This window comes from Balaenoptera borealis (genome assembly GCF_965194805.1).
Source record: "Balaenoptera borealis genome assembly, chromosome: 2".
Classification (NCBI taxonomy): domain Eukaryota; kingdom Metazoa; phylum Chordata; class Mammalia; order Artiodactyla; family Balaenopteridae; genus Balaenoptera; species Balaenoptera borealis.
This window is the reverse complement of record NC_138867.1, coordinates 63333296-63351158: the sequence shown is the minus strand read 5'-3', so window position 1 is coordinate 63351158 and position 17863 is coordinate 63333296. Positions and strand designations below refer to the sequence as shown.

At 34.8% G+C, this 17863-nt stretch overlaps 1 protein-coding gene across 1 annotated transcript in view; it reads left to right on the top strand.

The window, feature by feature from the left end:
* The window catches only part of AP3B1 (adaptor related protein complex 3 subunit beta 1), a 266236-nt gene that overhangs the window by 222333 nt on the left and 26040 nt on the right, over positions 1–17863 (top strand). Inside the window, exons 23-24 of the mRNA XM_082375446.1 lie at positions 4414–4645; positions 8749–8833. Of these exons, the coding sequence (XP_082231572.1) occupies positions 4414–4645; positions 8749–8833 (317 nt within the window). The remainder of the gene's footprint in view (positions 1–4413; positions 4646–8748; positions 8834–17863) is intronic.

Genomic DNA, 17863 nt, shown 5'->3' with positions numbered 1-17863 from the left:
ATGGGTAAAATTGTGTTTTGTAAATTGAACATAAAAGCGGGGAATAAATGGAGAGACAGATAATAAACATAATAAATAAGATTCCTCTTTCTTAATGAAGGTAGGACTAAGCCTTGAACCAAAGCAAGTTGAACCATAAGAATTGCTAATTCCACTTTTTTTTTTCCTTCTCTTTATTTGTCGAGGTATAGTTGATGCACAATATTACGTAAGTTTCGGATGAACAACATAATGAATCATACTTTTTAAATGTTATACTCCATTTATAGTTATTATAAAATATTGGCTATATTCCCTGTGTTATGTAATATATCCTTGTAGCTTATTTATTTTATACATAGTAGTTTGTACCTTTTAATCCTCTACTCCCATCTTTCCCCTCCCCCTTCCCTCTCACCACTGGTTACCACTAGTTTGTTCTCTATATCTGTGAGTCTGCTCCTTTTGTTGTATTCACTAGTGTATTTTATTTTTTAGATTCCATATACAAGTGATATCATACAGTATTTATCTTTCTTTCTTTGACTTATTTCAGTTAGCATAATACCCTCCAAGTCCATCCATGTTGTTGCAAACAGCAAAATTTTTGTTGTTTTTATGGCTGAGTAGTATGCCATTGTACATATATATATCACGTCATCTTTATCCATTCATCTGTTGATTGACACTTAGGTTGCTCCTATATTTTGGCTATTGTAAATAATGTTGCTATGAACATTGAAGTGCATGTATTTTTTCAAATTAGTGTTTTCGGTTTTTTTGGATATGTACCCAGGAGTGGAATTGCTGGGTCATATGGTAGTTCTATTTTTAGTTTTTTGAGAAGCCTCCATACTGTTTTTCACCAATTTACATTCCCACCAACAGTGTAGGAGGGTTCCCTTTTCTCCACATCCTTCGCCAATATTTGTTATTCGTGTTCTTTTTGATGATAGCCATTCTGACGGTTGTGAGGTGATATCTCCTTTTGGTTTTAATTAACATTTCTCTCATAATTAATGATGTTGAGCATTTCTTCATGTGCCTGTTAGCCATCTGTATGTCTTCTTTGGAGATATGTTTATTCAGTTCTTCTGCCCAGTTTTTAATTGGGTTGTTTGTTTTTTTGATGTTGAGTTGTATGAGCTGTTTATGTACTTTGGATATTAACCCCTTATCGATCATATCATTTGCAAATATTTTCTCCTGTCCAGTAGATTGTCTTTTTGTTTTGTTGACAGTTTCCTTTGTTGTTCAAAAGCTTTTAAGTTTAATTAGGTCCCATTTGTTTATTTTTGCTTTTATTTCCTTTGCTGTAATTCAGCTCTTTGATGTACAGAGTTGGTAGATTCATATGGTTCAACCTAATCAGATGCCATGCCTGAGTCTCACCATAACATATCTACCAGGGCTTTAGGAAAAGGAGCAAGAAAGCGCCTTCTCCCATTATGAGTTTATTCCCCAGTCTCCCAGTTAGTGTCCTGAAATCTGACTAATCATGATTAGTAGTTGCGTTGAGGGAGTTAAATGATAGAAACCGAATTTGAACTAGCTTGAGGAAAAAAAAAAAAGGAAGTTTCAGGAAGGAATGCTAGAGTATTTCACAGAAAACCAAGCTTCAGGAAGGATAGGAATATGTCAGCTTCAGGAACCATCCAAACCAAAGATACCAGCAGGACTCTGTCTCTCACCTGTTCTTTGTTTATTTCTTACTGAGCAATATGGCAGGAAATGTGGCCACAGACATTAGAGTTTTAAATCTCAGAATTTTAGCCACTTGAGAGAGACTGGCTCAACTTCCTAAGTCCCAAATCCAAAAATCCTAGGAAAGGAACTCATTGGGCCAAGTGCCCATTCCTGAACCAGTTAATGTGGTCAGATCATGAGGTGGCATAAGAACATGCCAGCTCCATCAAGAACTGAATGTGGCAACATTCCTAGAAGATGGTAGATGTGTTGAGCAGACAATCCCATATATAACCGCTACACGGTAGAACACTAGCGAGAAGACTCCTTCAAAAGACTAGCACTTAGTCTTGAACCAGATAAAAGCTACCCTGAAACATTGAACTCTGATTCCTCAGTGTCTTTCATAAAACTTACTTGATACTTTGTTGTCAGCCATCAGAACACATCATGATACATCAGAACCCCATAGAAACAATTAGCCAGGTCATAACATCAACTTTCTTAAACTTAAACCCTCATTTTCACAGCCCCAGTCTAGGTCATTCACTAATTAATTTACTTTTTACCTGTTTTTTTTTAACATTTAATAAAATAATTGTTATTTATAAATTGTGAAGTAAGAAAAGCCATTCACGATATTTAGCATCTTAGAATATAAGCAGCCACACAGATCATGTATATGTTTCTGGAATATAAGTAAGTAATCTGATGTACAAAATGTTGAACTAAAATCTTGCTTTCTTGTCAGGATTAATTGTATTACATATGGAAATTGATGGAGTATTTATGAAACCTACTGGTTTTATTGAACAAAATATCACGTATGTAGTTTAGACAGTGGAGGAGGTTTGCTAAATATGACTTGTATGAACTTAGAAAATAGGTTAAAAAAAGCAATCAAACATTTTCAGTCAGTCCCTTTCTGTAGTTAAAAAAGTGTATATTATTACCCCAAACTGCCATTTATGAGGTATTTATTGTGAAAGAAAACATAGGCCTCTTTGCACTATCATAGATAAGCTTTGAAGATTGTTAGGGAGGACCTTTTTTAGAAGTTAAAGTGCTTCTTGAACTTGGTTGAGTGTGGAAAGAATGTGTGGAGAGAATTACACTGTTTTTCTTCCTTTGTACATTCCTTAGCATTGTTTTAACTATTATAATAAAGGTCCAGAATTTTGGGACAAAGTAGAAAAAAAACAAATATTTGGACCACGTGTCCCAGGGTTAGATTGAGAGAGAGAATCAGTTAACCAACTAAGACAAGTTGATAGCTCTTAAATGACTTAAGGCGTACCTTCAAAGAACCTTATATGATATCTAGAGTGCTAATTCCTGGCTGCCTGTAATCCAGACTCCTGCTTTTGTTCTGCTTTTCTCATGGTGCTCTACACTTGCCTCTCTCCAACTTTATCATTCTGTGTATATGATATTTAACTCTTGGATTTTTGTTGATGAGTTTTAAATTATTATTAAGTTTTTTATGTCGTCAGATGTCAGTGGCATAGTGAGCATGTTGAACAGGTTAATATGTACTCTCACAATTATAATAGAAAACCTAGTTTGGGAGAGTACACTTGTTAGGAAAAAATCTTGATTAGGCCTGTTTAATCACAAATTGATTTTTTTTTTTTTTTTTTTAAAGCTTGCCCATGTCAGGTCAAGCCACATGCAATACTTTGACTTTGAATGGAAAGATAGCCCCATATTATTTTAGAAAGGACTGTGTTTCTTCACTTAATATGCTGCCTCTGATTCCACTCACAGTTGAATTTAACTAAGAGTCTAAGGTTCAGTGAAAGCATAAACAGATGATTAGCCAAGAAAATATTGGCAGGGGTGGGTGGAAGAATAAGCGACGCTTTGTTTTGCCAAACAATTGAATCACATTGTAGGGCTATAAGAAATAAAACAGTGTGGTACTGGTTTAACAGCTCCATCAAGGTTCAAAAATGTCTCCAACTAAATAATTAGAATGTCTGCATTTATAGATCATTGAGGAAGAGCTAATCATTAAATCATGTACAGATGATTTGTTAAGTATTTGGAGAAAAATAATTAAAATATAGAGTAAATATACCTAAATCAGTTCCTCATGAATTAAAAAATTAGAACCATGAAAGCTCCAGAAGAAAATGTAAGTGAATGGTTATCTGATCTTGAGATAGGGAAGCTCTTTTTAATCATTAAAGCAAAGGAAGAACCACCTTAAAAAGGAGGTCATAGTCTTCAGTTTACAGTGAAAGAAATTCAGGGTGAAAAAAGTTAAAGCAGTCAGGATTAGAAATGAAAGTATAAGATGTTCATTATAGACAGATTATAATATAGTTTGAAAGCCCAAGAAAATCAAATGACAAATTATTAAAACTAATAAGAAAATTGGCAAAATGTTGAAATATAGTGTACCTAAGAAGAAAACAAAAACATTTATAAACTCTAAAAAAACTGAATATATTTATATAACTAAGATTATTCTCTTCTTTTTAGATACAGATTGTCAAAATATTTTAATATATGCCTGCAAAGTACAGAAGAATTTTAATACTGTTTCGAAGGCATTTGCTTTACATTTTTGTATAATTTCTGACTTCATATCTATGTGTGTGATATCCTACTAATGTCTATTATTGTGATTAATACTTTAGGGAAAACAGGAGTTAAGTGTTGTGAATTTTTGTATATTTTTAAGAATTAATAACTATATTCACTAATTCTTTTTTTTTTTTTCTTTTTTCCATCGTGCAATAGGTCAGTACTCCTGTCTTTGTACCAGTGAAAACTCATGTGCTGCTTCATCGGATGAGTGGAAAAGGACTAGCTGCCCATTATTTCTTTCCAAGACAGCCTTGCAGTTTTGGTGATAATATGGTCTCTGTGCAAATAACATTGAATAATACCACTGATTGGAAGGTGGAAAATATCCACATAGGGGAAAAGAAACTTCCTGTGGGCATGCAAATGCATGTTTTTAATCCAATAGGTAAATAGTAATTCTCATTTAAAACTTTAACTACATTTGATAATTAAATGTGTTCATTTTAAAAGTAAAGTAGAATACATATTATTTTATTGACTATTAGCAAACTCAGTGTATATAAGTTTTTCCTTTTTAAACCGAATTTATCTTGTAAGATAAATACATGTCTTTGCCCTTAGTGAATTAAGTGCCAGCAGTGGTAATACCAGTACTGATGAAAGACTGTGTCTGGAGAATCACAATTTCCTCCCATTTTTCCTATCTGCATCACCTTCCCCCACCTCTCTTTCTGGTCAGCTTCATTTCCTGCATGATTTTAGTCTGCCTTTTGGGTATTGTACCTTCCATATCTCTCCTTCCCCGTTTCCCTTCCTATTCCATAGATTGAAAAGTGAGGGGAGCAAAGACTGAGAGGGTATGTACTATTCTGTTTGTCTTCCTTTCAATACATAGAAGGTAGAATAGCCCACAGTATGTTACTGGTATTTTTACACATCATGTTTTTTTAATCTGGTGCCACCATTTAAAAATCAGTATTTTTTTTTACATTAAAGGACAAACCAAGAAATCTCACTGTTCATGGGTAAAGCACAAGATTATGGTGGTACAGGTGCTTTATTCCCACCTGCATGCGGCACAACCAGCCGATGCCATGCCGGCTGCCCCTACCACGTAGCATGTGCTTTCCAGGCTACCTCAGTGCCCATTATATCATACTGTCTCTCCAGCTGTCATCCCCTTCCATTTTTTAAGTGTTTTACAAAAAATACACCTTTTAAAAATTAAGTGTAACAATTGTATGGCTAACTTTGAGTTTAAAATAGTATAATAATTAGAATGTCTCTCTCTCTTTTTGTTTTGTGTAAGTGGAGGCAGTCCTACAGTTTAGTTGGGAGAAACTTCAGGCAAAATCTTAATTAAAAGTGATACAAGGTTTCTGTCACTGAATCCTTGAAATATTACCATCAGAAGGCTCCAAGTAGTTCCTTTTTATGATACTTTAGGTGAGCAAAGCCTTTTGACCGGGTAACTCTGCGTTCTTTATTCATTATTGCCTATCATATAGCTATTCTGTTTTTTCTCCCTCTTTGCCTGAGTGAGCTCTTTCACATTGTTGAATTCTCTCCTATCATTTTCATGAGTCATTCAGTAAAGAAGTCATTCTTTGTGTTATATTTTTCCACAAAGATATAAAAAATTCCTAGTAGATGAAATATGGTAGACTTTTATAAGCAACCAAAGTAGAGAGAAGTAGAGTTAAAGTAAGTTGATTTCAGAACCCATGTAATATCCTCTTTAAAAAATAATTTGGTAATTAAGACACTGTTTAAAGACTACAGTGTCCTGATTTTTATTGAATTATTTTATGAAGTTAATATATTGCTAAGGAATTAAAGAATATCCCAATTTGTATTCTTTTTTACTGCTTGAAATCCAGCTTTTTTTACCTAGTTAAAAAGTTAAATTTAGTTTTAAAAGTGTCATGCAGCTGATATATGCATTGTCTGAAGGTTGAAAATGTTATCCAAAGGTTAAAACAGTAGAACAGTGTTATCATTTCTTTGAGCTGGCATAATGAGTTGACGAGTTGACCTTTTGTTGCCTTATGTAGAATAGAAGAAATAAATATAATAAATTTCATAGTATGGCCTTAACACCAAAATAAAATATGAATATATGCCATTATCTCAGTACTAGTAATAGGCTTTCTTTCCTTTTCTTTTCTTAGGCAAAGTTTTTGTAGTGTTTCATTTGTTCTGTTGGCATTTATTGAATACCCTCAAGATACAGAATTCTTTCCCATGCAGTAATTTGTATGCAATACCACTTAGTCTCTTTCGTCAGTAGGTAACAGTAGAGTTCAGAGTATGAAATATCTTAATTAGTCCAAAAAAATCATAGGAATGCAACAAAGAACAAATACTGCATTTTCATTTTTTGTGAAATAAGGGAAGTAAGATATTTGTTTTATTTAATAAGCACATATGCATATGTTAAGGAGTCCAGCGGCTTTCTTTTTTTTTTTTTTTTTTCCAGCGGCTTTCTTATTTGTCACCAATCTGTTCTCTTTTTCCCTATAATATGAGATGACTTTTGTCAGGATTTTGCATGAAACTGGATTCCTTGCAAGAATATTAGGAATAAAGTGCCATTTTTCCCAAAGAGATCAGGCACATGTACACAAGAGATTTAAAACACACACACACACACACTCACTCACTCACTCAAAGAGTAGCCTTAGGCTCTCTGCACTATATTCAGTGACTTTATGTTAACAATTGACAAGTTTGAGTTCAGCTAAGATTTCACTAGTTACTGAACAACTGTCACATCAAAGTAGATGGCATCTTGTGTGATTTAATTTTTCATTATTAACGGTGCAGTGTAATAGAGCCAGTGTTTTTCAGCCATTTCTACATAACCGTCTCATGTATATTGCAATGATCCAGAAGCAGTATTCAACTACAGACACCTGATTGAATAAACTTTTCCAATGTAGTAGGCTTCAAATATAAAAATCTATTATATGAATAATTTTATGCTGATCACTTTGCTCTTGAAGCATTCACATAATAAAACATACCATTGATCATGAACTATCCTTCAGAATTAGCATGGCACTAAGCTCACAGTTAATTATCTTAAGACTGAGGAAGTTATGAAACTGTGTCAGACAGTGCCATCATCAAGGCATCTTGAGAACTGTCACTTTGTCAAATGAAGTATGAGGATACGTGATGTAGAGAGATCTAAGTCCCGAATGCCATCATGCTTTGGAGATGACAGCATTTGCTACCAATGTGGTGTCAGCTGCAAATAAGACCAAACCCCAGTATATCTGTGGCACAGAAGAAAACATCAAGGATTCACTGAAGAATAGTTTTGAGCAATGTGACTGACAAAACTATGAACTGATAAGGTGTAGCTTTAGGAGAAATGCAAGAAAACTATTATTATGGTAATTTACAATAAAGCTTGTTTGCCAAAGATTAGGTAGCAAGTCTTCTGGTACTTACATGCCATCCTGGTAAATGTTAGGTTTATAAACAAATTAAATTCAAACTGGAATCAGCAAACCAACTAATAAGCAAACCAATGACACTTTAAAAATCAGCATCAAACAAGTACCTTCTTATAATGCCTAATCTTCATCGAGCCTTTGAGATATAAAAATACTTAATATCTTAAGCTTATTGAATTGTTCTTTTGTCCTATCTGTACCATCATTTCTGTAATGGTTAGCATTAAATGGCAAATTATACCTATCAACAAGCCCTAGAATAATCACAGTCTACTGGATTAGTGTGTGCTTGCTAAAATATAACTACATCTAATAATATATATGCAGAAGAAATAAAACTAAATATAAAGCTACTGTGCAATACCACTGCAGTTACACTAGAGACTTTAAGCAAAGTAGAAATCAAAAGTGAATGGTTTCTATTTAAATATAATATATATACATAAATATTTATACTTAATAGGTATATGTTTAAGATCCCTCATTATTCTAATGTACAGCATTACACTTTGACTCTGGAATCATAAGCAGAATAAAATGGTGTTATTGTTTGTCTTGAGTTTTATCATTATCAACTGAAAAAACACCAGTACTGTATATTGAAACAGTTATTTCCCACACTTGATTAGTTGATAGATGAAGCTTCAGAAATTACAAATCTACGAAATGTCACTTTATTATTTATTTTTTTCAAGATAACCTAATCTGCTACTAAATAATCTCTTAAAAGCACCCAGAGTGTGTTATAGTTGTTCCAAACAGAAAAACATTTATTTCCTTCTCACCTTCAATGCCTATAAAGACAATATTGTAAAACATGAAATTTCTCAGGATGAGGTGTATTTCTGAAACAAATAGATATAATGTGTTCATTGAAGTATGCACAGAATTAAGTTGTGAAAAAGAGAGCCTTCAAGTGAAATTACTTTATAATTTGCTTTAATACTCTTAGTTTGAAATTATTCTTACAAACCATCATTAAATTTGACTGTTTTAACCAAACTACAAACATTACATAAGTTTTTAGTGTTTAGTCTTTTTCACATCCTCTGTGTTTCCATGTCTAAATTATCTTATTTCCTAGAATCTCTTGAGCCTGAGGGATCCATTACTGTTTCAATGGGTATTGACTTTTGTGATTCCACTCAGACTGCCAGTTTCCAGTTGTGGTAAGTTCAATTGTTCGTCTATATTTCATATTACTATAAACAATAGCAGATTAAAATCAAAACATTTACACAAACATGCTTTTCTTTAGCAATGTTTAGACTGCTGTGGAATAGTTGGACAAATTATGTGCAATATATGTTTTTAATATTTGTTACACAGATAGCCATTACAGTCTGCCATATGTGGTTGAGCTTCACAGTTTGTTGGCTAAAGTAAGAAGCTACTGCTAAATTTTCTTTTTTTTTTTTGCTTATCTCTGCGCTTTTGGAAAATTTATGATAAAATTCATGAGGAAAACTCAGGAGAAATTAAAAACTTTAATAATATTGTTGGCTAGCCCAGAGAAGATATCTTTTGAAACATTTTATATGTTATCTCGAGCCTCTTAAGTGGAGAATTATTGATTCTGTCAGTACCAAAAACTCATAGATTTTTCATAGATTTTTACTTTAATTTACAAAATGCTTTTGATAAAATTCAAAAGAGAACACTTATCAGTTGACAAAGGTTTCATAGGTGAATACTATTCAAAAGAGCTTTTCTAGAATTGTGTTTTTTCATTGTTATTGTTTTATATAATGTTTTATACCTTTCTGATGAAATCCAGAAACTATTAGCAAACTAATGCAAAGCTATATTCATGCATCTTTAAGAATTATCTTTGAACTCATTTCTTTTGTGTTTTTCTGATCTAAGATATGATGTGTTATTTTGATTTGAAGTTGTTTTGTTCTTATTCTGAAAAGAATTGAGGCATTTTATTTATCTAAATTTTAGCTAGCTTCTAACAGAATTTTTTATGATAAAAATCTCCAGGTTTAGGAAATAGGCACTTTAAAATAAGTTTATAGGTTGAATATAGTGAACCTTTCTTTTTCATATACCTTTTCAGTTTACCAGTAATTCAGGCCTAATATTATACCATTTATTGCTGAGAACCTGCAATGATGAATATAAGCAATGTAGCATAACACATTGATTTTATGCAGATCATCACCTTTATGTTTTGGGAGGTCTGCTATATTAGTGTTATATAAAAACTGATTACTTTTCCCCACATTGCCTAGTAATTGTTTATTATTTTTCTATTAGACAAACAACACAGATCAATATTACTGAGCACAAGACTATGAGTAGCATCATTCTAAATAGATTTACCTCCAACACTAGACGTATATTCATTTTAATGATTTTGACAATGTGAGCCCAATGACAAAGCTTATGTACTAAGTTAGGGCAAGATTAAGAACTAAAAAAATTCTTCTTTCTTTTCAATTTACATAAAAAACCTGTTATATTTCTATGCAATGAAGGGTTTTAAAAAAGGTTTTTTCATTACAAAGATTTTCTCTTTAGTCCATTACACAAGATTTGCATCTTGTCTTTCACAATTAACTAAGTCCCTTTAGGGATAAATATTTAGGTAATGTTTGATTTTTATCTTATGTTGGGAAGTGTATATAAACAGTTTTTTCTCAGTTTCTCTTAAACTAATTTTAGGAAAATGATGAATTTATTTTAGATAGAAAATAGCCTTAGCTGTTATAAGCATTTACATTAATATGTTTTTCTGTCGTGAGGGTATAAATTAGTTATATATTTTAGATTTTTTATTAAGCACATATGCACACTAGATCAAAAATTATTTTTGTGTGTGTTCCAAAAAGAACACTTTGTCTTGCATCAAATGTAATTGATCCTGAAGCAGTGTAATCACAATTACTCACTTTCTTAATTGGCCTGCCCAAAATCAGAAAATGGAAACCGATCGACAGTGTTTGAATCAATAGCTTCATAGTAGTGCCAGTGGGGGTAGGGAGATAGTGGTAATGGGTAGATCAATTGGTCTTAGATGCCAATCACTGAATGTGCCTTTTGCATAGTAAATAGCACTTTTTCCTTAGTGATGAGCTGTATTAGTTTTGGTAGTTCAATAAAAAGAGGAAAAAAGGCAAGAATGGCCGATATTGAATTTTTTCCTCAAAGTACATTATACAAATCAATACATAAAATTATGGGTAATAAGAGCGTATTTGATAGGAAGCCTTCAGAAATGCTGAGAACATGGACTGTGAGCCTTTCAGGTACACTTCTGTTTATTAAAAGAAAAGGAACCAGAGTAAAATGACCCTACTTTAGCTTCTAGATTAATTCTCTGTATTATTATAGTTATATGATGCATATATAGATAGATAAAGCTATTATATATAACTATATAGTTATATGGACACTTGATAAGTATTAATGTCTCTTTTTTTGCTTTGCATTTTAAATGGTCATCAAATTAAGTCCTTGATTAAATTTATTGAGATTGAAAATATGTATAATATACATAAATGTATCTCTCTAAAAGTAGATGCAGTACATTAACAGGTCTCATCCTTGTGATTAGCAGATATTAATGTATTAACTAGTATGAAAAATTATATGGCTTGGCTCAAGTTAGAGGACTGAGCCCTAACATCCACCCCTCTTTTGCCCAAAATCCATTAAAAAGACAGAAAATACATTCTTTAATAGAAAATGAGCACTAAAAAGAGAAAGGGTGCTATTAGCTGACCAGAAATTGTGAAGAATTATTGGCAGTTAGAAAGCAAATGGGAGCAGATAAACAATAACAGAGAAAATAAAAACCACAGAGCAAAACACTCATGGGAGAAAACTACTATAATGGTAAGAACAAATCTGGCAGAATATCAAACACAAAGTGAACTAGCGAAAAGAAAAGTTAGGGTAAGACAGTATTAGGGAATTAAAGAATGACTTCCAACCTGCAGTTCCCCAACCTTGCCCCTAGCAGCAGGCAGCATACACATTTAATCAGAGACCTAAAAATTACCCTGTAAAGAAAGTGAACAACTACTTGCCTGAGAAGGACTTTTGGTGAGGATGTGCCCTAAGAGAACAGCGGGGGTTGAGTTTACAGGAAGGAGGCAGGATGGTCAGAGACAAGATGAAATGCAGTTCTACCCAAGAGAATGATATTCTCAAGTCGCCTTTACCCTACCACTAGGGTAAAGCCAATCTTACGTCTGTTGGTGGAGAGATAAGGCCATTGCCTACCTGCCTCTCAACTTCATGACCATAACCAGTCATGTCTCACCCACTTAAGAAAACTCCAGCCAGCCCACCAGGGGAGAGGAGACCCATAGAAATAACACTCACTAACATGTATCGAGCAATAGCTGTGTGCTAGGCACCATTCTAAACACTGCGTTGTGTGTGTTAGTTTACTTAATTCTCAAAACATGCCTATGAGGTGAGTATTATTATTATTCCATTTTAGAGGTGAGTAAACTAAGGCACAGGAAGAAAACTTGCCCAAAATCTTATAGCTAATATGCAGCAGAACTTGCTTTGTTTGTTAATTAACCTGGTCCTTCATTATAAATATAAACAGACAGCTTAGGATGACCAGACTTTTGAGGGAAAGCCTCAGTTTGAAAGGGAAAGCTCAAAATGACTTACAAAGGGTTTCCCTGGTGGCGCAGTGGTTGAGGGTCTGCCTGCCAATGCAGGGGACACGGGTTTGAGCCCTGGTCTGGGAGGATCCCACATGCCATGGAGCAGCTAGGCCCGTGAGCCACAACTACTGAGCCTGCACGTCTGGAGCGTGTGCTCCGCAACAAGAGAGGCCGCGATAGTGAGAGGCCCGCACATCGCGATGAAGAGTGGCCCCCGCTTGCCGCAACTAGAGAAGGCCCTCGCACAGAAACGAAGACCCAACACAGCCAAAAATAAATAAATTCATTAATTAATTAAAAATAAAAATGACTTACAAAGACTTACCAATTGTGAAGGGAGCAATTTGAGAAAGAAAAGAGATATCTTTAAAAATTACAACTGGGCTTCCCTGGTGGCGCAGTGGTTGAGAATCTGCCTGCCGATGCAGGGGACACAGGTTTGAGCCCTGGTCCAGGAAGATCCCACATGCTGCGGAGCAACTAGGCCCGTGAGCCACAACTACTGAGCCTGTGCGTCTGGAGTCTGTGCTCTGCAACAAGAGAGGCCGTGATAGTGAGAGGCCCGCTCACCGCGATGAAGAGTGGCCCCCGCTTGCCACAACTGGAGAAAGCCCTCGCACAGAAACGAAGACCCAACACAGCCAAAAATAAATAAATAAATAAATAATAATTTTAAAAATTACAACTAATATCTGATTCAAGAGAACACTATATCTGTAAAGCAAGAATATGCTGCTTATTTGAGAAGGAGTAATTAGACAATTTAAAATATATTCTTGGAGATCTAAAAACATAAAAAGCCAAAAGGACTCAGTAGGTGGATGATAGACTGGACACAGCTGAAGACTGATTTAGTGTTCCATAAGAGGGAGTCAATGAAATCAACCAGAATAGAAGGCAAAAAGACGAAGATGGAAAATACGAAAAAAAAAGTTAAAAGAATCAATTCATCTGGGACTTCCCTGGTGGTGCAGTGGTTAATAATCTGCCTGCCAATGCAGGGGACACGGGTTCAATCCCTGGTCCGGGAGGATCCCACATGCCACAGAGCAACTAAGCCTGTGCACCACAACTACTGAGCCTGCGCTCTAGAGCCCGCAAGCCACAATTACTTAGCCCGTGTGCCACAACTACTGAAGCTCGTGTGCCTAGAGCCCATGCTCCACAACAAGAGAAGCCACCGCAATGAGAAGCCCACGTACCGCAATGAAGAGTAGCCCCTGCTCACCGCAACTAGAGAAAGCCCACACGCAGCAATGAAGACCCAATGCAGCCAGAAATTAATTAATTAATTAATTAATTAATTTTTTAAAAAAAATTATGCTTCCTCTTTAAAAAAAAAGAATCAATTCATCTAATAGGAGATCTAGAAGGAAAGAAAAGACACAATGGAGAAAAGAAATAATTAAATAAATTATAGGAGAAAATTTTCCCAAGCAAAAGAAATGTACACGCCTTCAGATTGAAAGGACCCATCAAAGGCCAAACAGAGTGAATGTGAACAACTAGCAAAAAGGCCACATCCTGGTAGAATTTTTATTGTTTTTTAATTTTTTTAAATTTTTGCATTTTTTTAAATTAATTTTTATTGGAGTATGGTTGCTTTACAATGTTGTGTTAGCCTTCAGTGCACAACAAAATGAATCAGCCATACACATACAGTTATTATCCCCTCCCTTTTGGACTTCCCTCCCATTTAGGTTACCACAGTGCATTAGGTAGAGTTCTCTGTGCTATACAGTATGTTCCCATCAGTTGTCTATTTTATACATAGTATCAGTAATGTATATGTGTCAGTCCCAGTCTCCCAATTCCTCCCACCCCACCCCTTTCCCCCTTGGTATCCGTACATTTGTTCTCTACGTCTAAATTTTCTAGATTCCACATATATGCGTTATTATACAATATTTGCTTTACTCTTTCTGACTTACTGACTCACTCTGTATGACACTCTCTAGGTCCATCCACGTCTCTACAAATGACCCCATTTCATTCCTTTTTATGGCTGAGTAATATTCCATTATATATATGTACCACATCTTCTTTATCTATTCCTCTGTTGATGGACATTTAGGTTGCTTCCATGTCCTGGCTGTTGTAAATAGTGCTGCTATGAACATTGGCGTGCATGTGTTTTTTTGAATTATGGTTTTCTCTGGGTATATGCCCAGTAGTGGGATTGTTGGGTCATATGGTAGTTCTGTTTTTAATTTTTTAAGGAAGCTTCATGCTGTTTTGCATAGCGGCTGTATCAATTTACATTCCCACCAACAGTGTTTGAGGGTTCCTTTTTCTGCACATGCTCTGCAGCATTTATTCATAGATTTTTTGATGATGGCCATTCTGACCGGTGTGAGGTGATACCTCATTGTAGTTTTGATTTGCATTTCTCTAATGATTAGTGATGTTAAACATCTTTTCATGTGTTTGTGGGCAATCTGTATATCTTCTTTGGAGAAATGTCTATTTAGGTCTTCTGCCCATTTTTGGATTGGGTTTTTTGTTTTTTTGATATTGAGCTGCATGAGCTGCTTGTATATTTTGGAGATTAATCCTTTGTCAGTTGCTTTGTTTGCAGATATTTTCACCCATTCTGAGGGTTGTCTTTTCATCTTGTTTATGGTTTCCTTAGCTGTGCAAAAGCTTTTAAGTTTCATTAGGTCTCATTTCTTTATTTTTGTTTTAATTTTCATTACTTCAGGAGGTGGGTCAAAAAAGATGTTGCTGTGATTTATGTCAAAGAGCGTTCTGCCTGTGTTTTCCTCTAAGAGTTTTATAGTGTCTGGTCTTACGTTTAGGTCTTTAATCCATTTTGAGTTTGTTTTTGTGTATGGTGTTAGGGAGTGTTCTAATTTCATTCTTCTACATGTAGCTGTCCAGTTTCCCCAGCACCACTTATTGAAGAGGCTGTCTTCTCTGCATTGTATATTTTTGCCTCCTTTGTCATAGATTAGGTGACCATAGGTGTGTGGGTTTATCTCTGGGCTCTCTATCCTGTTTCATTGATCTATATTTCTGTTTTTGTGCCAGTACCATATTGTCTTGATTACTATAGCTTTGTAGTATAGTCTGAAGTCAGGGAGTCTGATTCCTCCAGCTCCATTTTTTTCCCCTCAAGATTGCTTTGGCTATTCGGGGTCTTTTGTGTCTCCATACAAATTTTAAGATTTTTTTGTTCTAGCTCTGTAAAAAATGCCATTGGTAGTTTGATAGGGATTGCATTGAATCTGTAGATTGCTTTGGGTAGTATAGTCATTTTCACAATATTGATTCTTCCAATCCAAGAACATGGTATTTCTCTCCATCTGTTTCTGTCATCTTTGATTTCTTTCATCAGTGTCTTATAGTTTTCTGAGTACAGGGCTTTTACCTCCTTAGGTAGGTTTATTCCTAGGTATTTTATTCTTTTTGTTGCAGTGGTGAATGGGATTGTTTCCTTAATTTCTCTTTCTGATCTTTCGTTGTTAGTGTATAGGAATGCAAGAGATTTCTGTGCATTAATTTTGTATCCTGCAACTTTACCAAATTCATTGATTAGCTCTAATAATTTTCTGGTGACATCTTTAGGATTATCTATATATAGTGTTATGTCATCTGCAAACAGTGACAGTTTTACTTCTTCTTTTCCAATTTGTATTCCTTTTATTTCTTCTTTTCTCTGATTGCCGTGGCTAGGACTTCCAAAACTCTGTTGAATAATAGTGGCGAGAGTGGACATCCTTGTCTTGTTCCTGATCTTAGAGGAAATGCTTTCAGTTTTTCACCATTGAGAATGATGTTTGCTGTGAGTTTGTTGTATATGGCCTTTATTATGTTGAGGTAGGTTCCCTCTACGCCCACTTTCTGGAGAGTTTTTATCATAAAACTGTTGAATTTTGTCAAAAGCTTTTTCTACATCTATTGACATGATTGTATGGTTTTTATTCTTCCATTTGTTAATATGGTGTATCACATTGATTGATTTGTGTGTATTGAAGAATTCTTGCATCCCTGGGATAAATCCCACTTGATCATGGTGTATGATCCTTTCAATGTGTTGTTGGATTCTGATTGCTAGTATTTTGTTGAGGATTTTTGCGTCTATGTTCATCAGTGATATTGGCGTGTAATTTTCTTTTTTTGTAGTATCTTTGTCTGGTTTTGGTATCAGGGTGATGGTGGCCTCATAGAATGAGTTTGGGAATGTTCCATCCTCTGCAGTTTTTTGGAAGAGTTTGAGAAGGATGGGTGTTAGCTCTTCTCTAAATGTTTGATAGAGTTCACCTGTGAAGCCATCTGGTCCTGGACTTCTGTTTGTTGGAAGAGTTTAATCACAGTTTCAGTTTCATTACTTGCAATTGATCTGTTCATATTTTCTATTTCTTTTTGATCCAGCCTTGGAAGATTGTACTTTTCTAAGAATTTGTCCATCTCATCCAGGTTGTCCATTTTATTGGCATATAGTTGCTTGTAGTACTCATGATCCTTTGTATTTCTATGGTGTCAGTTGTAACTTGTCCTTTTTCATTTCTAATTTTACTGATTTGAGTCCTCTCCCTTTTATTTTTGATGGGTCTGGCTAAAGGTTTATCAATTTTGTTTATCTTCTCAAAGAACCAGCTTTTAGTTTTATTGATTTTTGCCGTTGTTTTCTTTGTTTCTGTTTCATTTATTTCTCTGCTCTGATCTTTTATGATTTCTTTCCTCCTACTGACTTTGGGTTTTGGTTGTTCTTCTTTCTCTAGTTGCTTTAGGTTTCACATTAGGTTGTTCATTTGAGATGTTTCTTGTTTCTTTGAGGTAGGATTGTATTGCTATAAACTTCTGTCTTAGAATGGCTTTTGCTGCATCCCATAGGTTTTGGGTCATCGTGTTTTCATTGTCATTTGTTTCTAGGTATTTTTTGATTTCCTCTTTGATTTCTTCAGTGATCTCTTGGTTATTTAGTAGCATATTGTTTAGCCTCCATGTGTTTGTATTTTTACAGTTTTTTTCCTGTAATTGATTTCTAATCTCATAGCATTGTGGTCGGAAAAGATGCTTGCTATGATTTCAATTTTCTTAAGTTTACGGAGGCTTGGTTTGTGACCCAAGATGTGATCTATCCTGGAGAATGTTCCGTGAGCACTTGAGAAGTGTATTCTGCCACTTTTGGGTGGAATGTCCTATAAATACCAATTAAGTCTATTTGGTCTGTTGTATCATTTAAAGCTTGTGTTTCCTTTTTTATTTTCATTTTGGATGATCTGTCCATTGGTGTAAGTGAGGTGTTAAAGTCCCCCACTGTTTTTGTGCTACTGTCGATTTCTCCTTTTATGGCTGTTAATGTTTGCCTTATGTATTGAGGTGCTCCTATATTGGGTGCATAGATATTTACAGTTGTTGTATCTTCTTCTTGGATTGATCCCTTGATCATTATGTAGTGTCCTTCCTTGTCTCTTGTAATAGTCTTTATTTTAAAATCTATCTTGTCTGATATGATTATTGCTCCTCCAGCTTTCTTTTGATTCCCATTTGCATGGAATATCTTTTTCCATCCCCTCACTTTCACTCTATATGTGTCCCTAGGTCTGAAGTGGGTCTCTT